General features: G+C 43.4%; 1 protein-coding gene across 2 annotated transcripts; it reads right to left on the bottom strand.

Annotated features, from left to right (window-relative positions):
- Positions 1 to 202: 202 nt before the first annotated feature.
- On the bottom strand, positions 203 to 25,959 carry GYG1 (glycogenin 1). 2 transcript variants are annotated; one of them, XM_056564837.1, is made up of 8 exons: positions 25,685 to 25,959; positions 8,867 to 8,999; positions 8,618 to 8,792; positions 6,798 to 6,960; positions 5,183 to 5,309; positions 2,961 to 3,180; positions 1,234 to 1,284; positions 203 to 990 (listed from the first exon to the last, which is right to left on the bottom strand). In XM_056564837.1, exons 1-8 carry the CDS (start codon positions 25,689 to 25,691, stop codon positions 811 to 813), a joined length of 1,056 nt encoding a protein of 351 aa, XP_056420812.1. In that variant the 5' UTR covers positions 25,692 to 25,959; the 3' UTR covers positions 203 to 810. The 2 variants fall into 2 exon arrangements, with proteins under 2 accessions (XP_056420812.1, XP_056420813.1); XM_056564838.1 differs by lacking the exon at positions 1,234 to 1,284 and having other exon boundaries at positions 25,685 to 25,956.
- Positions 25,960 to 26,224: the final 265 nt, after the last annotated feature.

Raw genomic sequence — 26,224 nt, 5'->3', positions numbered from 1 at the left:
ATATAACAGAGTTGGCAGGGGTCCGAGTCCTGAACTAGCAGAGGGAGCTGCTTGCTGACTGCGGCTGTGCCTGGAGTCTTGTTCACACTGACATTACTAACTGATAATCACCATAGTTTATTGATTTTGAGATGGCCTTTAATACCATCAAGTTTAATATACTAATCTCCACTCCTGCAACCCCAGATGGAAACGAAGATAATTCAAGCTGACCAAAACCAGTTTATTTCTTAAGTGCCATGTTACAGTTGGTTTGGAAGAAGCATTACATAAGCCCACTGAGGAACAGAAAAGGAAGAATTCCAAGGTTCAGAGTGCTCCTAGTCTGCACTGTGTGATCAAGTTTTTTGAACAGAACTGGTTTGGCCATTCACAGATCTGTACATAGAGGGAATTTGTACAGTGTTGTATGGAAAGGCAAACAGAAGACATCCTTGACCACCCAGGACAAAGAAGCAGTGGGAACAAGAGCATCAATTGTTCTAACGTTGTGAAAAAGGTTCTTGATGGGAAGGCAAAACCAGTTAAGTACTACTAACATGTTAGGTCTGAGCAGATTGGTAACCAGTTCCCCTAAAACCAGTGAAGCCATTTAGCTAGTCAATTGAAGAACCCAGAGAAATGGCAAACTGGGCATGTAACAAAAAGATGCTTACATTTTCATATCCCACTTACAAGAGTGGAAGAATCCACCAACTGAGGTTTAGTAAAGCTCCTAGCAGTTTAGTAAACATTGTGGTAGAACATAGTCCAAGATGCCATACAGCTGGATAACCGAGTCCCTTTAGGTTGGTTTTGAGGAAGTTAATACTATTGGAGATAAGCATCCAGCTTCTTCTTGATGTTCTCATATGAATCTGCACCCATGTAGTCAACCTGGCCCTGTTCCCACCTTTCCCTGCGTTCTTCTGAAGATACAGATGGTGGCGGTGGTGGTGCTGCTTCTGCTGCTCCTATGGACATCTGTGACACAGCTTCTGTAACCTCCTCCTAACAAGAAAATACACAAAGCCATGTTTACCAGAGTAGAACCACAGCTAGAACAAAAATTGCTAAAATGAGGAAATCAATGGATAGCTTCCATGCAAAGAGGCAAGCAAAGCAGAACTGAATGCAGCTGGCAAGAATTCCAAAATTAAAAGAAACCCAAGTAGGCAAAAATATATAAAACAAATGAACTGCATGAGGTCTGCAAATTGTACATAGCAGCTTGACATTTTAATTCCTTCATACCTCTTTACAGAAGCGACAAGAGTAAGCCAGTGAGCAGACCAAGCCCGACAGCTGTGAATAGTTATAGAAAAGTGGAGAGGTTGAAGAATAATGATACCCCATCAAGGAGGAACCCTTGCTTCAATAGAAGAACATAGCTCATGCAAAATACAAGTGTGCAGCACTTGTCAAATACAAAAACCTATTGGCAATTGCTTGGTCAGTCATACAGTCAGTTTTATTGATTCCAACTCCCCCTACAGACATGCAACTTATGACACTTAATATTTTTGGCTCTGGTTTTGTATGAAATCTTGAATCCCGTAGCCCTAAAATGTGGGCATTTAAAAAGGGTATTCCAAAGTTTTTTTTTTTTTATTACACTGCTTACCTAGCCTCCGTCTCCTTCAGCTCTGGTCAGATCCTGTGTTCTGCATGCTTCTAAGATGAGTGCTTTGTGAAGAACCAACCAGCTCCAACAGCGTCCTGCCTTGATCAGAGATTGGCTGAGCAGGCAGGTCCTGCACAGAGCACTTGTCTCAAAAGCAGGAAGACAAGATTGAAGGGCTGGATGGAGTCAGATGAGAGCTGAGGCTAGGCAACTATAGGTTTTCCAGTTTTTGCATGGCCCCCAGCAGCTTAAGAATTTGTTTAAAGTGCTGAAATACAGCTTTAAAGTACCTATCAAAAGGGAAAATTAGACATGCCTTAGCGACAATTAGTTTTGATTGGTGAAGGGGTATTGGTCCGATTTGTTCAGACATCTGCCAATCAGGTTAGTGACCAAGGAGAAGACTAGAGATGAGCGAACTTACAGTAAATTCGATTCGTCACGAACTTCGGCAGTTGATAGCTTTCAGGTGCTCCGGTGGGCTGGAGATGGTGGATACATTCCTAGGAGACTCTTTACTATGAATGTATCCACCTTTTCCAGCCCACCGGAGCACCTGAAGGCTGAACTAATTTACGCAGGATAAGTCATCAACTGCCGACCTGAGAAGTTTGTGACAAATCGAATTTACTGTAAGTTCGCTCATCTCTAGAGAAGACCGCACTGCCGTGTGCTCCTCTCTATGCCCCATCAGGAGCTTCTTGCATGTTGAAATTAAAAGCAGAACACTGTTCAATGTGTGCCATTCATGGTCAGGATGGACATCAAGGAATCAAGGCTGTCAATTATCCCTGCCATTTACATACCAGCCTGGTCCATTGCTTAAAGAGGTTGGCTTGCCCCACTATTAAAGAGGCTTACATGTTGGTCATTTGCTCATGCTGCATGCCAAACACTGCAAATATTTCTTCTGAGCAATAATCAGATGAAGGATTGTACAGCTGGTATGGACATCAAAACCTGTGCAGAGGAAAGGTTGACCAGTTGTCCATAGCAACCAGATTGTTTTACATTTTTAAAAATGCCTCTACAAAATGCATATCTGGCTATGGGCAACTAGTCAGTTTTTCCTTTCCACAGATTTTGATAAATCTCCCCAATGGTCTCCTTTTACCTCCCACCCTTTCCAAAATACCAGCTGAAATCTGGTTGCCATAGGCAGAACAGTAGCTATTTGCATTTGAACTTTGATCAGATGGTCAAATGTTACCAAATTGGAGCCCACTTTGCCAGATTCTGCAACTAAACCCAGTTAACATTTTTGGGAAGTTAAACTTGTAAAAGTGGACACCAATATTTGGGATTGATCAGCGACATCATTTTAGAAATCAGGCAGGACAGTCAGAAGCTTACATACCGCTTTCAAGCCAGTTGCAACATCTTTAACTACGCCATGTTCTGTTAAAAGTGGTAGGATTCTGGATGTGTAGATGTCCCACCAGAGGTTGAGGAACTCCGGATGTGTTAGAATTTGGTCATGAGCATCTCCTTTCACAGTCCGTGTTTTACCATCATATGTATAGTTCCATGGCTTTACTTTACCAAGGAAGTGCACCACCTTTGCATCGGCACCAAACCTAAAGTTAATATTGTAGGTCAGATATCAGTAACAAAATGCAGTTTTACACATTACATTTGCAAAAAGCCAGTAACAGGTCTGACTAGAGATTGTAAGGTCTGGGGGGGGATGGATATGTTCTTTTATAGTGATAACTAACATGGTACTCTAACACTGACAGTTCTCCAGTCTCAAATGAAGACAAGCAAAACTACACAAAATACAGTTCAAATACTGAGAAAGCAATTTTTAAAGAGCAATATGTTTGTCTTTGGGGTGCTGCAGGGGAAAATATAATTTAAGTTTGGTTGTGCCTGGGCTCCATCTTGTTGGTATACATAAGGCTGATCTGAGAACCGTTAAACTGGCATTTCAGATTCCTATTAATGTTTGGATTTACTTTCCTCCTCCGACCAACATCCAACATTTAAATGCCTCAATTTATTAAGACCACTCCATGCCATTTCTCAAGTTTTCAAAATGTTTCCTGAAAACCTGACTAAACTGTAGCAAGAGTACAAATTTTAATCCTTCAGTTAAAAACTTTATGGTTTGAAAAATGTTCAGTTGCATATTTTGAGAAAAGGAAAAAAAAAACTTTTCATTCCATTATGAATAAAGTTTCACTTGTTTGATCGAAATTCCAAGGAAAAAAAAAAAAAACTGTGCCAAGTCAAAAACTGTACACATACGGTTCCCATTGACTCCCATGTAATGCCCACAGTGGACCCATCTTCTGATGGCTACTTCCTGCAGGATAATGCAAAGCTCACATCTCAAACTGGTTTCTTGAACATGACAATGAGTTCCCTGTACTCCTTTGGCCTCCAGTCACCATGTCTTAATCCAATAGAGAACTGTTAGGATAAGGTGGCATGGGAGATTTGGATCATGGATGTGCAGCAAACAGATCAGCAGTTACACGATACCATTGTGTACATATGGACCAAAATGTTGCCAGCACCTTGTAGAAATTATGCCATGAAGAACTAAGGCAGTTCTGAAGGCAAACAGGGGGAAGGGGTCCAACCTGTAACTTGTACCAGTTAAAGTGGTCAGGGAGTATTCTACACCTGCATAAACCCAAAAAGGTGAAAATAGATTTTTGCTTATCTACAGAACTTTGTGGCAGGGACCACTTTATGGGTTGTCCTGATCTTACTTACTAGTCCCAAGTACAGGGAAGCTGAAGTGCACTGGATCTGATGTTTGCCATTTCAGTGCATACCTCTAAATCTGCACTGCATCTGGAAAGTTCATGTACTGCCCAGACCTATGAGAGATGAACAGTGGTGCTACTACAGGAGTTGTGTCCCCACCCCTCTAGAAGGGCCATGTAGCCGACTTAGGGTTCTGCCCACTTCCTTCCCCGGTTCTAATAGATCCCCTGATTGGACCTGAACCAACATGCCTGCCCCTAAAAAGAAACAGATAAGGACTGCTGATTGGCTGAACTTATCACTTGTTCTGTGTTTTCTGTCCCTATTAGGCCAATGGCTACAACCTCCTGCTGTGCTGTCACACATTGACACAAGCTAAGCATTTGCATAGTTACATTTATGTAGATTATCCATCTAAACTGTCATTGTGTTCTAGGTGGATATACTATTAAACATCAAGACATCCCCTGGTTCACAAGCAGGATCAGTAGGATTCTGGCTGCTGGCCAGCGCTCCAAATATCCTTCAACAACCACAAATCTATGAGCAAGAAAATGGTTTTCCTGGTCCTGAACTAAATACAGTCAGTCAGTCCTTGATGAAGTTTTAACACATTTTCTGCATCTAGACAAGCAACAGTGCCACTTCATCTTTGTATCCTGACGGGGAAAGCCTGATAAACCCCCAGAGATGAGAAGCCAAGTTTAGTCATGCTTATATTAGTTGCAAGTAGTCCATGTCCTGTAACCTGATGTTGGTGCGTGGGGAATGGAATTTTCATGTGATGTCTGTCATTGATAGAGTAAGCAATTCTTCCACCCCCCCCACAATTACAGCTTCCTTAGGCCACCATATACTTACGCTTTGAATGCTGGAAGATAAGAGTATATGGAGATGCTGCTCAAGTTATAAATAAAGGGTAGATGCTTGTGGATGTCTTTAGTTGCCCAGGTGCTAAAGAATGAGTTCAGTAAACCTTGGTCACCTCCTAAGAGAATATATATGCACAAATTTACTCCACACATCAAGTTTACAACAAGTTAAATATGAAGTTAAACTAAAATTATATAAACTAAAACGAAAGTCTCACAATAAGCCACAGACAGGGATACAACAAAACACTTAAGACTGTAGGACCACAACACAGGATTCTCCATTGACAGTAATATTCCCAAATCTCCTGTATCGTTTCCTATCATGTAGCTACAGTAAATCCCCCTCTGGTTCACTTCATGAACAGAGTAAAGTTTTTTTTAAACCCTTTGATACATTGAAATTTTGCATGTTTAGTGCTCTGGATACAAGCCTGCTTTATACCTAGCATCCCATGGCTGTTTTTAACAGTGTTGCTCCTAATAGCTGGCAGAGTTACTGTTTCTGCATGTAAACAGTTAATAGGCAGAGTCATTGGTAATTTAGTGTATGTATGAGCGCCATGCAATTGCATTGCAGGGAGCTCATACAGACACTACATTACCAGTGATACAAAAAAGCTGATACATTGTAGCTGCAAAACTTCTAGTAGATCTGTATTTAGAGTGTTTTAAAACAGAAATTCGAGAAAGCATTACAATAAATGTTCCAAAAAAATAATGTATAAGTGAATGAAAAGGAGGCAACTTAAAATGCAGAGCCCTGGTTGCTTGCCTCCTGGAATTTACAGATAGATGCCAGTCTTGTCCTCTGCTAAAGTAGTTGGCTGCAGATTAAAATGCTACACTGTTACTGACATTTGACTGAGGTGTAGGGATTCCCTGTGAAACCTGAGCAGTTTAAAGGAATCTACCCAAGTAGTAAATGCCATTGACTACATTTTTTTAAGCAGGGGAATTGCCCATTTGGTAACCAAATTAAAACTTACTATTTTTTTTACCAGTTCTAGTCTCACAAGTTGAGATTATGAAATTGTAAAAAAAATAAAAAAAAACAATACTGGTTAAATACAAGATAGGCCCGACTACAGAAGTACAATTCCTCCCCACTGTCCAAAGCCAACAGTCTAGACTAGTAAAGCATAACCTGTCAAAACTCATTTTTACCACCATATGATTGTAAGTTGTGAGAATTTGTAGAGGAAATACCCATTATATGTGTAGTTCACATCCAGGTCAAATATAAATACAAATCTATTTGCCAAATACAGATCACAGTTTCCTGTAATTTGGAGCCTAAATTTACCATGTGGTACCTGTACACCAAGGATCACAGATCATCTCTATAGGGGTTCTAGCTCTTTGTTAGTGCAGCCAGTTTCAAGTAAGGAGTAGATTTAAGTCAAATACATTGATCACAACATCTCCCTCTCCCCTCCCCCCTGAGCATATCCATGCACTGTAATCAGGACTATCAAACTTTGCACAGAACTTGTCAGGTTTTTTGGGCACCCTAAAGGGTAGGGCCTTTCATTTTGTTCAGGGAGGTCACTAAACTGTCACCAATATAAAACTAGAAAGTGAAAATGTTTTAATCTACTTACCATCAAAGCTGCCTTGATCTGTAGCCAATTGTAACAACTGGTTGTGAGTTTCAATAGAAGGCCTGTATACAAACACTCCAGAATTAAAGCAGTCAGGCCAGCCTGGGTCTGGGGCAGCAGACAGCTCTTCTCGCTCAAACAGGTCATCAATGTTTTGTAACACCTTAAAATGAAGAAAGTGGTTCTTTACATTTGGCTCTTGTGTATGGGGGAGGGGAAAGAAGAGTCAGCTACCCTGAAAGACTGGGAAGCTGTCTAAGAGGATGCACTAAAATGAGCAAAAGTTGCAACATAAAGATTGCCAAAATAAAAACCCCAAAAAGTACCTGCAACCTACATTAATAAACCTAAAACTGAAAGGTTTGTCCCTTAAAGTAGTGTGTAATTGTGGAAAAGAATGGGGAAAAAGGCCAATCCAAATGCCTTTCTATTGCATTTACACAGGAAAATCCAATCTCAGATGACTAGGGATAGTTTAAATTCTGCAGCAAACCCAACAAGCATAAGGCTGGGTTCACATTAAGTTTTCAGCAATATGGGGCTGAAAACCGGGTGCTCCCATATCCCTGGCGTATGCGATCCATATGTAATTCTTTTCAATGAGCCAACTGAAGTGAAGAGCTGACTCCGGTTGGCCAATTTTTGCCCCGTATGCGGTATTCCCACAGGACCTAAAAGACACTGGTACACTATATTTAGGTCCGGTGGAAAACTGCATACGGGGCAAAAAATGAGCCAACCGGAGTCAGTGTTACACTCTGGTCAGCTCCCTGAAATGAATTTCATACAGGAGCACCCAGTTTTTTGCTCCCAGCTGTATATGGTCCTGTATTGAACCCAGCCTAACAACTCACTAGGCCCAGTTGGCATCCATCCCATTGTTTTGCAGAAAAAAAAATACTGTGCTAGACAGATTGTGCCTCAGGACTGACACCTGGCAATATTCAACAAGGGGTCCAAGATCCCTAGAACTATAGGCCTGTAAGTTTCACATTTGTTGTGGTTAAACTTGAGGGTTCCCTGTCCTGTCAGACTAATCAGATCAGCTTCTATGAGACCAGATACAGATGGCGATTAAGCTGTGGACATTGTGTATTTGGACTTAGGGTCCTTGTGGACAGTAATCTTATCTTTAGTGACCAGTGCCAGGCAGCAGGATGCCAAAGCTAATAAAGTTATGGGATGTATGAAGGCATGTGACAACAATACTTTTGCACCTGTATAAATCACTAGTCAGACCACATATGGGCAATTGTGTCCAGTTTTGGCAGATTTATATAAGTATTGGACTGCCCTCCTCTGCACCTGGTGAACTAGAGAAGGTGCCGAGGAAGAGCACGTAATGAAAGACTGGTTATCAAGCTTGAGGTCATTTAGAGAAAATAAGTGTTAAGGGCAATTTAATAATGTACTACTATATGTATTGACAGTACAGAGATCTTTCTAGTGATCTTTATACTAGGCTGGCAACCATGACAATGGGCATCCTCTACATCTAAGGGAAAGCCAGGTTATCACAGATAGGGATTATTTACTGTAAGAGTAGTGAGACTATGGAACACATGATGTGGTGCTTGCTGACAAGTTCAAGGAGGGGACTGGATGTTTCTCTGGGAAATATTAGTTAGGGATACTAGATTTATAGGGACAGAACCAGGGATTTATTTGATCATGTTGTTGGATAGCCGTTTGCCTTCCTCTGGATCACAGTAGGGTTTTCAGCAAAGCTTAAAAGGAATCTTGTTTTTCCAAACAGCCTATGGACTTGTGTAAATGCCATACAGCTACTAAAATCCTAGTTAGAATCAATAATGACTTACCACTGTATCTGCATCCATAAATACACACTTTGTATATTCTGTCAATGTCCAGCAATGAAGTTTGGTTAATGTAACACCAAGCTCCGGTCTCTCCATCAAAGCCAGGTGAGCAGAATCCTCACTGTCCAAGACATCCACAACTCTTACAACATCGTAGACTTTGTCAAGTACTCTTCTGCAAAGAGAACCAAAATTAGTAAGACACGGACAGCACCTTCCACTCACAGTAAGTGCAAGAGAGCAGCGCACCTCATGGACTCTGAGACCTGAGGAGTTATAAGCACAACCAGCTTCTTTGAAGTATTTTTCTGAAGAGATGAGCCCAGTACCAGTGCTCCTTTCGCATAAGAGTCATTTGTGGCCAGGGTGACATAAGCATGATCTAGATGGGAGATGAAGAAAAGTAATTAGAAATATACTTTCAGCTTTGGCCTCAGGCATCAAGTGTTCAAACAAATCACAGAACAGTTATTTAAGTGTAAGGTTATGTATGGATTAAGAGGAAAGACAACATAGGATACCAAATACTAGACCCCAACATCTGGATTAAAAGCATTACTTACCTTATATCTAAGAGTTTGGTGCTCAATTCTAACCCCATATTGTTTTATTAGGGTAGGGTCACATGTGCTGTATTATGCTGCTGCATTTTCCTACCCATTGAAGTCTGTAGCAAAATATGCTGCAGATTTTGCCACCCATTGACTTCAATAAGGAAAATATGTGGCAAAATCCAGCATGTGACCCTACCCTTAGAGGTTTCCAGCCTCTAACTTTGATGGGCCTGGATTCAGGATATCAGCACAACACCTTACATTACAGTCCATCAGGAAGTTTCATAAGTTTATAGTGCAAGAGCCAAATAATTCTTTATGTTCCTGGATAACCCTTTGGCAGTCACGAATACTTTATTTTGTAGCTTCTGCATTTCTGCCATTACCAAGAGGTTTATCTATAAACCATGCAGAGGAAGCAGTCACTCCTAGACTACTTAAAAGGTTTCCCAAGGGTGCCCCAAGGTTTCTTTACCCCAAGCAGAATTAGCAAGACATTGGCGAGGAGCCATGTGATCGATTGCATTAAGGGTCCCCACATTTTTACCTTTCTTCTAATGCATTTTATGTAATACAGTCCTACGTTGAGATTCATAAGGCCATGTGCTAGATACAAATACATAACTGAAAGCTAATAAAGAGAGTTCTATTCTGCAAGTCTCCGTAAAGAATTGGTAAAAATAGACAAATCATGAGAAACGACCCAATAGTAGGTCATACCAGAGAATGCAATACTAAGTTACATTGTAAGAAGACTTGACAGCCTGCCACTTATTCAGTGTACTGTAACATTAGAGCTAGTTTCTAGGTGATAAGTTACTCTAAGTATTGGCTTCAAGTAAGTCATGCAAAGCAGAAACTGAATTTAAAACAATTTCTATATTGTGGCCAATATATGATTTATGTATTGCCTGTCCCAAATAGAAAAAAACTTTAAGTGCAACCAATACCTGCAGTCATGCACCCACCATTGCCCAAAAACCTTAATTTGCAAGAAAGCCTGGTTGGAGACACCCCAGTTACTGGTCAGGGTGTCTTTAGCGTTCATTGATGTGCCCCATCAAAAGCCATGCACTGCACTAAAGATACAGTCAAGCTTGTAAGTGGCAACAATGTCTAGTCAGCTTAAAATTCTCATTTAACAGAATTGATTCAGTGTGGAATACTGCATTTATGTGGTAGAATCTCATTAGAAAGCAAGATGTCCAGCACCCCAGTATAAGATCTTCAATGCTGAAGCTTTGTGAGACATGAGTTCTGACAGAGACATGGATACATTAACCTCTCACACACTGCGTGTAATCAGAGTATCTTGGAATAAGACATCACTTAAAGTGCTACAAAACTCTGCCTCATACCATGACGCGTTTCATGAACCCCATGGCATAGGTGTGTGGAACAGGTTACAATCTTCTATCCATACAAGAGGGGAGATTTATCAAAACCTGTACAGAGGAAAAGTTGATGAGTTGCCCATAGCAACCCGATTACTTTCATTTTGCAGAGGCCATGTCAAAAAAGTAGTGATCCGATTGGTTTATCAAAGTATGTCCTGAGAAAATCTCCCCCAAAGTGTCCTGACTAATTCTATACCAAATCATGTTAAGATATTAACCATATTAGGCATCTAATTTTAAGCACAGAACTGTGGTATATTGAACATTGACATGGAGCGTTCTTGTGCAGTAGTAAGATTTCTTATTCTTGAGAAGTAGGGGTTACGGCATAGAAATATGACAGGATAGAATAACACTGAAATATTTTTGTTATATATCAGTATGTTCCGGTTCCTATGGTTAATATGTTTTAACATGATTTGGAATAGAATTATTCAGGACAAATTCTGTTCAAATAAGTTTTATGGATACAAGATTGTAACCTGTCCCACACAGCTGTGCCATGGGGGTTCACTAGTTAATGAAACACATCCAGTATGAAGGAGGGTTTGTAGTATTTTAAGCAGTGTTGTCTTGTTCCAAGATACTCTATGCTTAAAGGGGTACTCCACCCCTAGACATCTTATCCCCTATCCAAAGGATAGGGATAAGATGACTGATCGCAGGGGTCCTGCTATTGGGGACCCCTGCAGTATAGCATGCGGCACCCACCTTTTTATTGTCCGGAATTGCTGGAGGGTCTGAGTCCTGACCACGGGAACGGAAATCAGTGATGTCACGACTCCGCCCCTGTGTGACGTCACGCCCCATCCCCTCAATGCAAGTCTATGGGAGGGGGTGTGACGTCACACAGGGGCGGAGTTGTGACATCACCGATTTCCGTTCCTGTGGTCAGGACCCAGACCCTCCAGCGATTCTGGACAACAGGTGGGTGCCGCATGCTTTATTGCTGGTCCCCAGTGGCGCAACCCCCATGATCAGACATCTTATCCCTTATCCTTTGGATAGGGGATAAGATGTCTAGGGGTGGAGTACTCCTTTAAGCACATTAAGTGTGAAACGTGTTAAAGGTTCATGTACCCCTGTTTGTTTGCTGTTGGAACCATGTCTCACTAATAAAGCTTTGGCATTGAAGAGCTTATATACTGTGGCACTGGACATCTTGTTTTTCTGTTTACCTGAAGCCGGACTGTACAGAGGTGTACTTGATCAGACGGCGTGATCTGTTCTCCCGAGTTTGTAGAGTCATTGACTGATTGGATAACAAGAAATCTCCCCTTACAGTGCAGTTAAACATAACTGGACATTCTAGTGCCATCTTCCATCACCTGATGGATAAAGTGGGGGCAGAATATGGGTTGACGTTTCCACTGATGTAGACCAGGTTAAGAGTCTAAGACATTATTGGCAATGTGAAAGTCATCTTTCACATGGGGAAATGATCTGTGCAGTGAATGCTCAACTAGTGAACATGAGGATTTGTAACCCTAACCTAGCATACGTCATTGCCCATGCCTTAGGGAATATATGGAGACAGCAGAGCATACGTTAATTTTTGGTCCACAAATAGAAAGGCCAATAGCTCATTCAGGCATGTGTCCATTGAGAAGCAGCATTTACAGATTCAGCCACATGCAACAGTATCCAATTCATTTAGGAACAAGATCGTTCCTATCCTACAACTTAGCATGGCCTTCCATTACATAACCTGTCCCTGCCTACAAGACACAGGCACACTGTAGAAACTCTGGTTCACCTCCACATTCTTTGCAGAGTCACATCTGCCAAGAATTCAGCAAGTTATTAGGAGGAGACTTGTGCTTAGAGGCCTTTAGAGAAAAGAATCCTTTAGCGTGAAACAACGTCGATGCCAACTACCTTCAAGAACAGTCATGGACTTGTCTAAAGCCATCAAAGCCCAAACTACATTAACTCGTGCCAAGAAAGCTGCAATGGGGTTAGTTTCTTACAAGGCTCAAAACTGATGTTATAAAGTAATATTCCCTACTCCAGTGGTCTCCAGATGTTGCAAAACTACAAATCCCAGCATGCCCGGACAGCCAACGGCTGTCCGGGCATGCTGGGAGTTTCGTTTTGCAACATCTGGAGGTCCGCAGGTTGGAGACCACTGCCCTACTCCATCCTCCACTGGACAGTTTTAACCCTTCCTGGCTTTGTTAGCTCAAGCAAGTATGGGAGCAAGCAAAAGTTACATCCCTTAGCACTTTTGGGGCTTAGGAATGCCTTAACGCTTATTCTATGTTGGAAGGACAGCGATATGACGTTTTCTGTGTGTCTCCTTGTCCTAACTACTAACAGTGTCAGCAGTTTGGAACATTAATTGCAGTTGACAGGTTCCCTTTAAAATTACAAGTTAAAGCAGACCGACGACGGTCCAAGCAGCAGGGTATATGTTTAAAGGGGTACTCCGGTGGAAATTATTTTTTTAATCAACTGCTGCCAGAAAGTTAAACAGATTTGTAAATTACTTCTAAAAAAAAAAAAAAAAAAAAAATTAATCCTTCCAGTACTTCTTAGCTGCTAAATACTACAGAGGAAATTCTCTTTTTGGAACACAGCTCTCTGTTGACATCTCTCCATTTTAAGAACTGTCCAGAATAGGAGAAAATCCCCATGGCAAACACATGCTGCTCTGGACAGTTCCTAAAATGGACAGAGATGTCAGCAGGGAGCTCTGTTCCAAAAATAAAAATAAAAAATGTCCTCTGTAGTATTCAGCAGCTAATAAGTACTGAAAGGATTAAGATTTTTTAATAGAAGTAATTTACAAATCTGTTTAACTTTCTGGCACCAGTTGATTTAAAAAATAAAAAAAATTCCACCGGAGTACCCCTTTAAAGTTCAGAGCCATGACTTCCAGCAAACACATTTTACCGATTTAGTCTTGGCCTTGAGTAGATCGGAGTTTTAAACAGATATTCTGCCACTGAAACCATTGGAGGTATGCTTTAACGACAGCAATCCAGGGTACAATTTATTGTTTTGGAGAGAGGGTTCAATAGCAGTAGTGAGGGTCAAACCAAAATAGTGTCAAAAACCTCTAACTTACAGATTTGGTCAGATAAGGGCTCACTCACAGATTTCTCATCCGTGTTCTGCATGTTCCCATTTTTGGGAAGTGACTCAAATTAAACAGACTGAAGTTTCTTCTTGTAAACACTAATCCTGATTTACAGAACAGTAGGTTTGAAAGTATGAGCAAGCCAGGGGCTGCTGCATGGAGAGCAGGTTAGTGACCATAAAGACCGCTGTAGTCACTGACTAGGATGGCATTACAACTGGTTTAGTCTAATCTCTTGCTCCGACCAACAAAAATACCACTCTGCAAGTATCTGAGGGCTTTATAGTTCTGCTACAAGAACTATTTACAGAGTCATGACCTACATCTGCATTCCCTCGATGTAGTGCACATTTTCCGGAAATAGATTTCGTGTAGCAGACATACCTGCTCATATGATGTGTGAATGGTAGCCAAATGGGAGATGGCACTATAGACACTAGTACAGTTAGACCCTACAGTGCAACGTTATGTTCACATGTAGCTTTTTGCTGTGAATTTGAGTGAAAAAATCTGCAGCAAGATACAGTAGCCAAGCAGATTATATCAAAACCTTATCCACATGCTGCAGAGAATGTGCACTAGAGCTATGGCTAATGCTGATTGATAATTATTTTGTAGATTGATTGACCACATGCCCCAGAAGGCCAGCACACAATCTTCACTTCCTGAATCTATGGCAAGTCTGTCCATCACAGAGCCCGACAACCGGGGACTCACGAGCGCGGCAGAAAGGAAGCAAGTATTCAAAGAATTAACGCTACTTTTTGCTTTAGCCGTGCCACACACATATTTAGAACCCTGCTAGCCAATTTAACCCCTTAAGGACCAAGCCCATTTTCACAGTTAGGGCCAGAGCATTTTTTGCACATCTGACCACTCTGGGATGCTTTTACTTGTGAATTTGATTCAGAGACAGTTCTCATGACATTCTACTTTATGTTGGTGGTAAATTGGTCAATACTTGCATAACTTCTTGGTGAAAAATTCCAAAGTTTCATGAAAAATTTGAAAATTTTGCTTTAACTTTGAAGCTCTATCCTTAAGGAAAATTAACATCCCAAATAAATTCTATATTGATTCACATGTAAAAACATGTCAACTTTATGATGTAATCATAAAGCAGACATTTTTGGAAGACCAAGCGCTTTAAAGTACAACAGCAATTTTCTAGGGACCAGTTGAGTTTTGAAGGGCCTTTATATTAGAAATACCCCATAAATGACCCCATTATAAAAACTGCACTCAAAGTATACAAAATGACATTCAGAAAGTGTTGACCCTTTAGGCGTTTCACATAAATAGCAAAAGTTTGTTTAACTCCGTGTTTCACAACCAGTGTGCCTCCAGCTGTTGCAGACACATGCTGGGAGTTGTATTTTGCAACAGCTGGAGGCACAGTGAATGGGGCCGTCATAGCAGGAGTGAGGTGTCATGATCATGTGATCAGAATAACTGACCAATCACTAAACTGCTGGGCCGTGATCAGGGCTGGCAGAGGTCTCCTACCTTTGCCTGGCCCGGCAGGCGTCCCCACAGGAGCAGCAGCAGCGCAGGAGTTCCAACAACTCCCAGAATGCCCATTGGCTGTCTGTGCATGCTGGGAGTTTTAGTTATGCAATAGCTGGATACACTTTCATAGAAAAAATCTGCCTCCAGCTGTCACATAACTACACCCCCCACCATGCACAGACTACCAAAGGGCATTCTGGGAGTTGTTGGAAATCCAACTATTGCAAAGCTACAACTCTTAGAATGCCCTTTGGCTATGCATGCTTAGAGTTGTTGCCAAGCAACAGCAGAAGGTTAACTGGCCTCACCTCCTGCACTGCCGCTGCTGCGGGGACCCCTGCCGGGCAAGGCAAAGGTAGGAGACCCTGCCACCCAGCAGGTTAGTGATTGGTCAGTCGTTCCAACCGATCATGTGATTGTGAAACCTCCCTCCTGCTGGGTAAGGGTCAATGGGGCTCTCTGACAGCCCCATTCACCTTTTTTTCCAGGTCACCGGAGACCCGATTGACCCAGAATCGCTGCAAGTCACTGGACTGAATTGCACGGCAATTGCCGACATAGGGGAATTCCCATAGGCATACAGGTAGGCCCTGGGAGTTAAAGGGGTGTGGCTAAGCTTTGTGCTATTAACACCATGTTTTCAGAGGTTTAGCATCACTTTCTGGTGCACAAAGTGTTGCAGTTAATATAACTATAGCTGGTATTAAGTGATGTGCTATTTGTCCCACTTTTTCTAAAGACCAAACTTCTGAAAATGAGGTGCAGTCAGTCTGAGGTGCAAAATAAAGAGCCCTAATAGCACAAGTCTGAATATTCCCCGTGTGTGCTGGGCCCCCTCCATTGAACTGGCTGCAGATAACCACAGTTGTATGTACACACACCCCTGTTAAGTGTTTGTGAACTTTAGAAATTGTCTGACCAACTAATGAATAGTTGACAACTATTTTCATAGTAGATTAGTTGCAGATCAATTAGTTTCAGCCCTAATGTGCTATATTTGGCTTTTAAGTCCCCTAGAAGACACACACACACCACTTTTCTGTTCCTCCGCCAGACTCTACTCATGATGTCAGGGCAAATACTTGGTTAAGAACATAGTCCTTCAGTGCATAGTAAGGCTGAATGCAGGTAGTTATACTTAAAGGATAACATGAAAGTTTTAGCAATTTATTGCCTTATTAGTTAAAGTATCCCCTGGTCATGCCTGACCAAAAAAAAAAAAAAAAAAAAAAAAAAGAAAAAACCTCCCCCTCTGTCAGAACACTGGAGTAGTCAGTCAAAAGCAAACAGTACATAGTGAAAAGCAGAAGATCCCTGGAGTGGTCACATTAATGTAACCAGTTATAAACAGGCCATACAGATCAGTGGTCAGAAATGCAGGCAGCATGTATTTTTGGTCGCAGCAATTTGTGTGCCGCAGCACTGCTAGATTCACTTTGTTAGCATGTCCTGTGATGCAGCTGAAATCAACATGTAGCCCTAAGCCTTAACTGGTCCTTAAGAGCAGCATCACCTGAGAACGGTCTAGGGCAGCATTCAGACAGATGTAAATTGTCATGGAACCATCGATTATGACAATCCCTGACCTAATACTTAGCAAACCAACTCCTAGGGAACTTATTGGTGTAAGCTCTGGTCAGAGGTAGACGACAGTGAGAGGCCATAATACAGACTGAACACTACGAGTTGAGCATGCCTCTAGCAGTGACATTAAGAGATGCATCACAACATCACTGACCATCCCAAGTGATAGGGATCTGTGTGGAAGAGGAATCCTCAAAAGACCTGTATATCTAATGTGGAAATATTGTTGACTAAAGACCTGAGCTTAGGGTGACAGCACGAAAGAAGCTAAAAATAGGAGAGCTGGAAGCTACGTCAATAACCAACAGCTGGCGAGAGGGAACACTGGCCTGTTTAGAATGTGCCTTTACTTCTATATGGCTAGATATACCTCCAAGTGTACATATAGCTGTTTTTGATGTGTGCCAGAGCCACATGCAGGTATCTTTTAGGATATGTTCACACAAGGCATTGAATACAGATATAATATAGAGTGCAAGTTTTGGTTTGAATCTGTTGCAGATGTTAGGCTGTAGATTTTTTTTTATTTTGCAACATTACTTCAAGCCTTTTACAAAGCAGTCTATGGTGAAGGGATTTCTGGGGATGTAATGAGTGATTTATAGTATATACATATACAGGGTGCTGAGCATCACTACTCACCTCTACCTGCTGTATAGTATACAGGGGTGCATAGTGTACCCATGTATAACATACAGGATCCCAGCAAGGAAAGCTTTAACCCATGCTGAGCAGTTCTGGGTTAAAGGGGTATTCCAGGCAAAAACTTAGTTTAACTTTCTGGAGCCAGTTGATACATAGATTTGTAAATTACTTCTATTAAAAAATCTTAATCCTTCCAATAGTTATTAGCTTCTGAAGTTTTCTGTCTAACTGCTCAATGATGATGTCACATCACGGGAGCTGTGCATGATGGGAGAATATCCCCATAGGAGCTGGACAGCTCCTGGGATGTGAGTCATCAGAAAGCAGTTAGACAGAACACAGCAACTCAACTTCAGAAGCTTATAACTATTGGAAGGATTAAGATTTTTTAATAGAAGTAATTTACAAATCTGGTATCCAATAGGAAAAAGAAGCGGAGCACTCACCAGACCTTGAATGCAGATAGACTTTATTGACCGGAACGATCAAAGGCACATCGGGGTGGGGGGGGAGCGGGGGAGGTCGTACAGACAGGGGAGTGTAACTTAGAGACACGGGGGTATCCCCTCATCTCTAAGTTACACTCCCCTGTCTGTACGACCTCACCCCCGATGTGCCTTTGATTGTTCCGGTCAATAAAGTCTATCTGCATTCAAGGTCTGGTGAGTGCTCCGCTTCTTTTTCCTATTGGATACCTGTTCCCACTGTCTTACAGCGTAGCAGCACCTGTATGTACCTCCAGCAGTTGCAAGGGGAGAAGTCATTAAAGTAGTCCAGTGGTGACCCAGTGGTGAACAACTTATCCCCTATCCTAAGGGGTATTCCAGGCAAAAACTTTTCTTTATATATAAACTGGCTCCGGAAAGTTAAACAGATTTGTAAATTATGTGTGTATATAATGAAGCAAGCTCGGCACCACTCTTCTGTATCTTGAGGACAGGAAAAGCTGGGACCCTTAAAGGGGTAGTCCAGTGGTGAAAAATGTATCCCCTATCCTAAGGATAGGGGATAAGTTTGAGATCGCGGGGGGTCCGACCACTGGGGCCCCCTGCGATCTCCTGTACGGAGCCCCAACAGCCCGCAGGAAGGGGGCGTGTTGACCTCCACACGAAGCGGCGGCCGACACGCCCCTCAATACAACTCTGGCAGAGCCGAAGCGCTGCCTTCGGCAATCTCCGGCTCTGCCATAGATATGTATTGAGGGGGCGTGTCGGCCACCGCTTCGTGTGGAGGTCGACACCCGCTATCTGGCTGGACAGCCTGGCCCCCGTACAGAGAGATTGCAGGGGGCCCCAGCGGTCAGACCCCCCCGCGATCTCAAACTTATCCCCTATCCTTAGGATAGGGGATACGTTTTTCACCACTGGACTACCCCTTTAAGAGTCCCAGCTTTTCCTGTCCTCAAGATACAGAAGAGTGGTGCCGAGCTTGCTTCATTATATACACACATAATTTACAAATCTGTTTAACTTTCCGGAGCCAGTTTATATATAAAGAAAAGTTTTTGCCTGGAATACCCCTTTAAGTCTTTGTGCACTATACTGTTTAGACAGCTGTCTTGATAACTATACACAGGATACAGTAGGCAGACATCAATTGGAGGCTCCCTGTTCTACACTGCAGTATGGGTGCACTCCCCAAGGGAGCGCAAAAAAAAAAAAAAATATACTACCTTTTCTTATTTCAGATATGTGAATGTGGAGGACTACATCAGATTTGGCGGATTGCAACAACGACCACTTTTTTTATGTCAATAAAATGGTTAACAAGGCCTGTGGGGGGAATGTTTTTTTAAAATAGTTTCTCTTCAGTGTGTTGTGTTTTTTTATAATTGAATTTTCAGGCTTAGTAGCGGAAGCAGTCTTGTAGACTGAATCCATTACTAAACTGGGGCATAGTGTTAGCCACAAACCAGCTAGTGCTAACCCCCCACTTACCCTGGTACCCACCACCCCAGGGGTGCCGGGAAGAGTTGTACCAACAGGCCCGGAGTGTCAAAAATGGTACTCCTGGGCCTAGGCGGTAACAGGCTGGTGTTATTTAGACTGGGGAGGGCCAGTAACAATGGTCCTTGCCCACCCTGGTAACATCAGGCTGTTGCTGCTTGTTTGGCATCTGGCTGATACTGAAAATATGGGGAACCACACATTTTTATTTATTTATAAAAAAATAAAAATGCATAGGGTTCCCCATATTTTCAGTATCAGCCAGATACTAAACAAGCAGCAGCCTGATGTTACCAGGGTGGGCAAGGACTGTTACTGGCCCTCCCCAGCCCAAATAATGCTAGCCTGTTACCACCATGGCCCAGGAGCGCCATATTAGATGCTCCAGGCCCGTTTGTACCGGCTCTTCCCGGAACCCCTGTGGCGGTGGGTACAAGCGTAATTAGGTGTTAGTGCTCAGCCCTGGCTTAGTAATTGATTAGTTAACATTCCCCACAGCCCTCATTAACCCTTTTATTGACATTCTAAAAATGCTGGTCATCGTCGCAGTCCACCAAATCTGATGTAGTCCTCTACATTCATGTATCTGAAATGAGGGGAAAAAAATTAAAATAAAGAGTAGGGATGTAAGAAAAAAAATCGATTCTCGCGATAATCGCGATTTTTCATTTGCCGATACAGAATCGATTCAAAATATTTTTGAATCGATTCTTTTAGGGATGTGGAATTTTTAATAAAACGCACTTTTCTTACCTGCCAACGAGCCCGGAGCTCCGGTACAGTCCGGTACAGGTGTTGGGTCCCCGGGCTGTATTCTTCTTACTTCCTGTTAGTCCGGCACGTCACATGGAGCTTCAGCCCATCACCAGCGGAGGCGGGACATCGCTGCGGCTGGTGATAGGCTGAAGCTCCATGTGACGTGCCGGACTAACAGGAAGTAAGAAGAATACAGCCCGGGGACCCAACACCTGTACCGGAGTGTACCGGAGCTCCGTGGGCTCGTTGGCAGGTAAGAGAAAGTGCGTTTTATTTTATTTTGCAGCACCGGAGTACTAGATCGCCGCTGTCAAAGCTGACAGCGGCGTCTATTGGGATCTATGAATGCTCCCAGGTGGGCGATATATCGCGATGTATCGTCACCTAGACGGTATCGCGATATATCGAATCGCCACACTGGTATCGCGATTCGAATCGAATCGCCAAATTCTTGGCGATTCACACCCCTAATAAAGAGTGGGTTCATACATTTGCAGTGTGTTCCAAAACAGGGAGCCAAGGTCACTGTTTAGTCTAAACTTTTATTTACAAAGGATAGACACTCAGCGGGAGGGAGGAGTTGCTAAACTACAACTCCCATCATGAGGCTGTAGTTGAACAGCTGAAGTCTCCCTGTTTGGGAACACTAACAGAAAGTCTTACTTACCACCCTGGCTTCAGGCCTGCACTGTAGCTCTGCCCCCTAATGATGTCATCACTAGGGGGCAGAGTAATAAAGGTCACAGGGGGTCTCAGGAGTGAGACCCAGTGCAATCTGTCCCTTGGACTACTCCCATTGTGGGACACTGTCCCATGATGGGAGTAGTACTGCAGTGTTGAGGGACAGCTCTTGCACATCCCCAGATGTGGGACTCTATTGGGACTGTTAGGACTACTACTCCCATCATGGACAGAATGTCCATGATGGGCGTTGTAGTCATGGGACTAAAGGACAGATCGCAGCAGGTCATTCTCCACAGACCTGCATTTATTAACTTAATTTTAAAGCCGGCGGTACATGCAGTTCTGATTGGTGAAAAGCTTTTCACCAATCAGAGCTCCCATCGATGGGGATCATGAGTTGTGAGGGGTTTATATAGGAGCCAGTGGCAGCACAGGAGCTGGATTTTTAAGTTAATAAATGTGAATGACCGCAGGTCTCTGGAGAATGACCTGCTGCAATCTGTCCTAGAGTACCAGGACTACAACTCCCATCATGGACAGATTCTGTCCATGATGGGAGTAGTTGTAGTAGCGCAGTGCTGAGGGCTGGCTCCTGCATCTGACACTTTTTTACGTGTCCTTGGCAGTACTTTAATTGCAATTTCGGAAAAAAAATAATCAAATTTGCGCAAATGATACATACCAGTCCACTGGATAAAGTGTTGTACGGTACTCCTAGGACTGTATCCACCTTTTCCAGCTCACTGGAGCACCCGAAAGCACAACTAATTTATGCAGGCTAGAGTCAGCAAGCCAGCCGAGAAGTTTGTGATGTATCGAATCACCAACGTCGCTCATCTCTAGTTCATTCATCATGATTGTATGCATTGTTACTACTTTCCCTGCCTTTTAGCCCCTAAGTGCAAACTCCATGTATAGCAGCCTTATTGGAACAATTCAAGGCAGAAGTCAGCAATTTCTCATTTTACCATATTTCAAATTGTTTAGTTATCACAAGACAGTACATCATAAAGGAATAAAGCTGGACCTTCATGTCCTCTATCAACAACATGAAGAAATGCTCCAAGTCCCAATGACCCCTTACTATTCAAATTTGTGTCAAGGACATTAGGCCAGGTTCACACACACATTTGTGGTTAAAATAGGCATGTGGTTTCTCTTGGAAGTGTAGTAGACTACCTGGAAACTGAAGCCAACCTAGAGGATTGTTCCTTGAATGCCAGGCATGCAAGTGTTAAATTCCTCTAAGGAAACACAACACTGCACTGCAGGCCTGTACCACCTGACCATCAGCAAGCCCCTCCATGGATCTCCGTCAAGGACATTTCAAGTGTCTTGCATTCTAGGAGTAATCTGTAGTATATAGGCTTGGGTTACACTTCTCACGTCAATCATTCACAAGTCTTCATTGAGCTCAACCGAAGACATGTGCCAACAAAGGAATGCTACGAGGCACGACTACACTAGATCTCTAGGGATGGCATAAGTATTACAGGGAACAAAAAAAATTTTTTTTAAAAAAAACACACATTGCGTATGAAATACCACCATGCTGCCTCCTGTGGCACTGGAAGAAGCAGCACAATCCGGAATTTATTAAGTGGTACTTGTCACCAGTGAAATGTAATATATCACAAGAGTAATTCAAGTAGACTAATCTAATGTGTTTTAATAAAAACTTGTAGCCATGTGTTAAATTAACCCCTAAAAGTTTGGTCACCAGGGACCTTTCTGGTCCTGCCAGCAGATTGTCTCCTGCAGCAGCTTGGCAGACACCAGAAATGCAGGTGGGACCTCAGCACAGTGTATAGAGTTGAATATTTCAGCTCCCTTTCACTGTGAGCTGAACCTGACTGTCCAGCAGGGTTTCCCCAACCTGGGTGCTTACTGGACAGCCTGGTTGTAGTTTAGCAACAGCTGGAGGCACCCTGGTTGGGAAAGCCTGCTTTACAGTTTAGTTCAGCTCAAAAAGGGAATGGGAGCTGAAATATGCACTATACATGTTATGCTGGATAAATATTATGCTGGATATTATTGCTTCCTTTTGCAGCTGCTGGGCAGATCTGAGCACACTGTAGAGTTGGATGGGCTCTGTCAGACCCTAAAACTTCTATATGTTGTTACTGATGAAAATTAAATGGGCACCGTCAAACTTTTTTTGATATGTTTTAGTACTTATGTACTACAACATCTCTAATTAAGATACATTCATTTTTTTTATTACAATAGTTCTCCCTCCTAGTGGCTGGCTGCAGGCTGGCGTGATTTCATGCTTGAATTCGGACTGATTCTGGCCAGGCAATCAGTCCTCATTCATTTAGCCTGCCTTGCTCCCTGCCAGTCAGACAGGCTGGAGCGAGCACATTGCTCCCTGGCCTTACATGCCAGCCCTGCCTCCCAGCATTTACATGCCGCTGCCTCAGGACTCTGCACTAGGGTATGTCTTGGGGAGAGCGGGGTTCGGGGTTTTTAACACAGGGAGGGGAACAGGGTTGCGGCGCAGCCATGGCCCCAACTTGTTTTCAACACAGGGGGCCTCCAGCTGTTTCACCACTACAACTCCCATCATGCCCTGACAGCCAATAGATGTCCGGGCAAGCTGGGAGTTGTAGTGGTGAAACAGATGGAGGCACCCTGTATAGGTGAAGGGCAGAAGTCAGCCCCCCCCAGCAGGCATCAGTGACATAACACCTGCTGGGGAAGTCTGCCTGGTAAGTGAGCACACTACCAGGCAGACAAAAAAGGCCTTTTTAATATAGTAAAAAAAAAAATTTTTTTAAGGCAGAGAGGGGGTTAGGGATAGATGGTCAATAGGCAGGGATAGATGGTCAATAGGCAGGGATAGAGAATAGAAAAAAGGTGGGAGCTACTCTTTAAGTCCTGCAGCAGCAGATTGTCCACGAGTAAACAACAAGAGATGACTCCTGCACAAGCTGATGAAGACTGAGCAGAATCTCATGACAGGGACTCTAAAAGTTCATTTTAATGTCCCCTATTTGGATCTCAAAGTTTGAGAAAATCTGTTTTTTTTTTATTTTTTTAAACGTCCCATTACAATTTAGTTCACAACTAAGATTCCTTTGGTTAAGTTCACCTTTGCAGCAAAAGTTGCACATTTTTCTACAGGGTGTAGTTTTCACTAGTAACATGATTTGCTTGATACTGCTTCATAAAGTCCATGAGTTGTACTCTGCTGGAATAGACCACTGGATGCTACATTACACTTGGTCAGAAGAATTCGATGCCATACAACAGTGTTTCCCAACCATGGCACCTCCAGATGTTGCAAAACTACAACTCCCAGCATGCCTGGACAGCCTTTGGCTGTCCAGGCATGCTGGGAGTTGTAGTTTTGCAACACTTGGAGGCACCCTGGTTGAGAAACACTGCCCTACAATGTCTATAAAAGCACCATCCTGTTGTGCTGCAGGAACTACATGCATGGGGCCTGTAAGGATCGGACTATACTTAATCACAGTACCTATTGTAAACAGCTGTTAACATTTTATAGCAAAGCCCAGTAGTGCACATAGGCATTGCTGACACAGGTCTGAGGAGCCTGGAGATACATTTCTTGGCACCAGCACTGATTGGCAGTAAGAGATAAGCATGCCAGCTCCGGGTGCACAGGAACAATACGCCAACAAGACGGCCAGCTGGAGAACCTGGGCACCCACTGCAGAAGCCAAGACTGGATTGTAGTAGTCCCTGCCAACAAGTTGGTAGACAGGGGAAGCCTAGCTGTAGTATACTACAGAAAATATTTATATGCCACTTCGTGTATATCAAAGTACAATATATGTGCTCTTACACCAGGTGGCATAAAGTACATTACTATTCAGCAGGTCACTCAAGGGTTAATTGTCCCAATTTACACAAAAACTGCAGAGTCTTAAACAGTTCGCACACAATTAAGCATCTAAAAAGATTGAGAGAAAAATAAAAATAAATAAAGATAGAAAGTCCATAACAGGCCAGACATTTCCCTTGTGAAAACCTGACTAGTGATGAGCAAACACAGTAAATTCGATTCCTCACGAACTTCTCGGCTCGGCAGTTGATGACTTATCCTGCATAAATGAGTTCAGCTTTCAGGTGCTCCGTGGGCTGGAAAAGGTGGATACAGTCCTAGGAAAGAGTCTCCAGCCCACCAGAGCACCTGAAAGCTGAACTCATTTATGCAGGCTAAGTCATCAACTGCCGAGCTGAGAAGTTCGTGACGAATCAAATTTACTGTAAGTTCAGTCTCTCTACACCTGACTCCAGGATGACCCAAGTACTGCATGCTGGGAGATGTAGTCCAAAAAAGTCAGACTGCAACCTACCATTCTCCAAACTGACTAATCGGTGGGGGGAGGGAGCAATTGCACTGTGACATCTGTACAGCCACAAAGCCTTCTAGGTGACACAGGTCACATACATCAATGCAGTGTTTCTCAACCAAGGTGCCTTCAGCTGTGGCAAAACTACAACTCCCAGCATTGTCGGACAGCCGAAGGCTGTCCGACAATGCTGGGAATTGTAGTTTTGCCACAGCTGGAGGAACCCTGGTTGGGAAACAGCATCAGTGTGAAGATGCCAGGTACGTCAGTTCTAGAATGCGCACAGGTGCGGAGCCCAGCGCACAGGTGCGGAGCCCAGCGTACAGGTGCGGAGCCGGACAGTAAAGTGTTAAGGAGCCGCACACGGGACGCTTTCCTCTCAGGAAGCCATAGGGAGGGAGAAGAGATGGAGATCAGTGCAGCAGGTCACCCCCTCCACAAGGAGTGATGATATAAGCGGGTAATGCAATACGACAAGACGGTGCAGCCATTAGATAACGCGACCGGTCAGAGCCGGAGCATGTACGTGCAGCACTGCCCCCCCTTCCATGCTGCCCGGCACAGCCCCCAACACGGCGGCCACCTTACCTGCCATCTCTGCGCTAGTCTATTAAACTGCTGCGCGGTTCCGACGCTGTTGCAACCGCCTCCTCTGACCCAGCTGTACAGATGCTGCCGGTCATACAGCCGCCCAGTGACCTCCCTCTTATACGCGGGACCACGTGACCAGGCCCCGCCCCCACCCGGCAGGGCACGGAGGGTGTGAGAAGCGCGCACGATTCGTGAGCACAGGGAGCGGGGCCTGCGGCGGTGCGATTCCTGGTGTGCGGTGTGAACACTACTTTACGGCTAATAACTGGAGCGTGCAGCGTAGACACGCCGAGAAATAGCGGCAGTCAGTACATAGGAGCAAGGCAAAGAAGGGGTTAACGTGCTTAAAGGGGAAATCCAGCGTGATATGTCATAGATACACGTAGGAAGGTGTTATTGGTGCGATATGTCGTCCATGGTCACCACTTCTTTCCGGGATAATAAGACAACCCCTATTATCAGGTTTCATTTACTGTAAGCTTTCTGTTCACAATGGCAGTGTTGCCTCTGTAACTAGGGTTGCCACCTTGCAAAAAA

Source organism: Hyla sarda, chromosome 3, assembly GCF_029499605.1.
Source record: "Hyla sarda isolate aHylSar1 chromosome 3, aHylSar1.hap1, whole genome shotgun sequence".
NCBI lineage: Eukaryota > Metazoa > Chordata > Amphibia > Anura > Hylidae > Hyla > Hyla sarda.
Note: the sequence above shows the minus strand (reverse complement) of the source record. Positions and strands in the feature narration are given on the sequence as shown.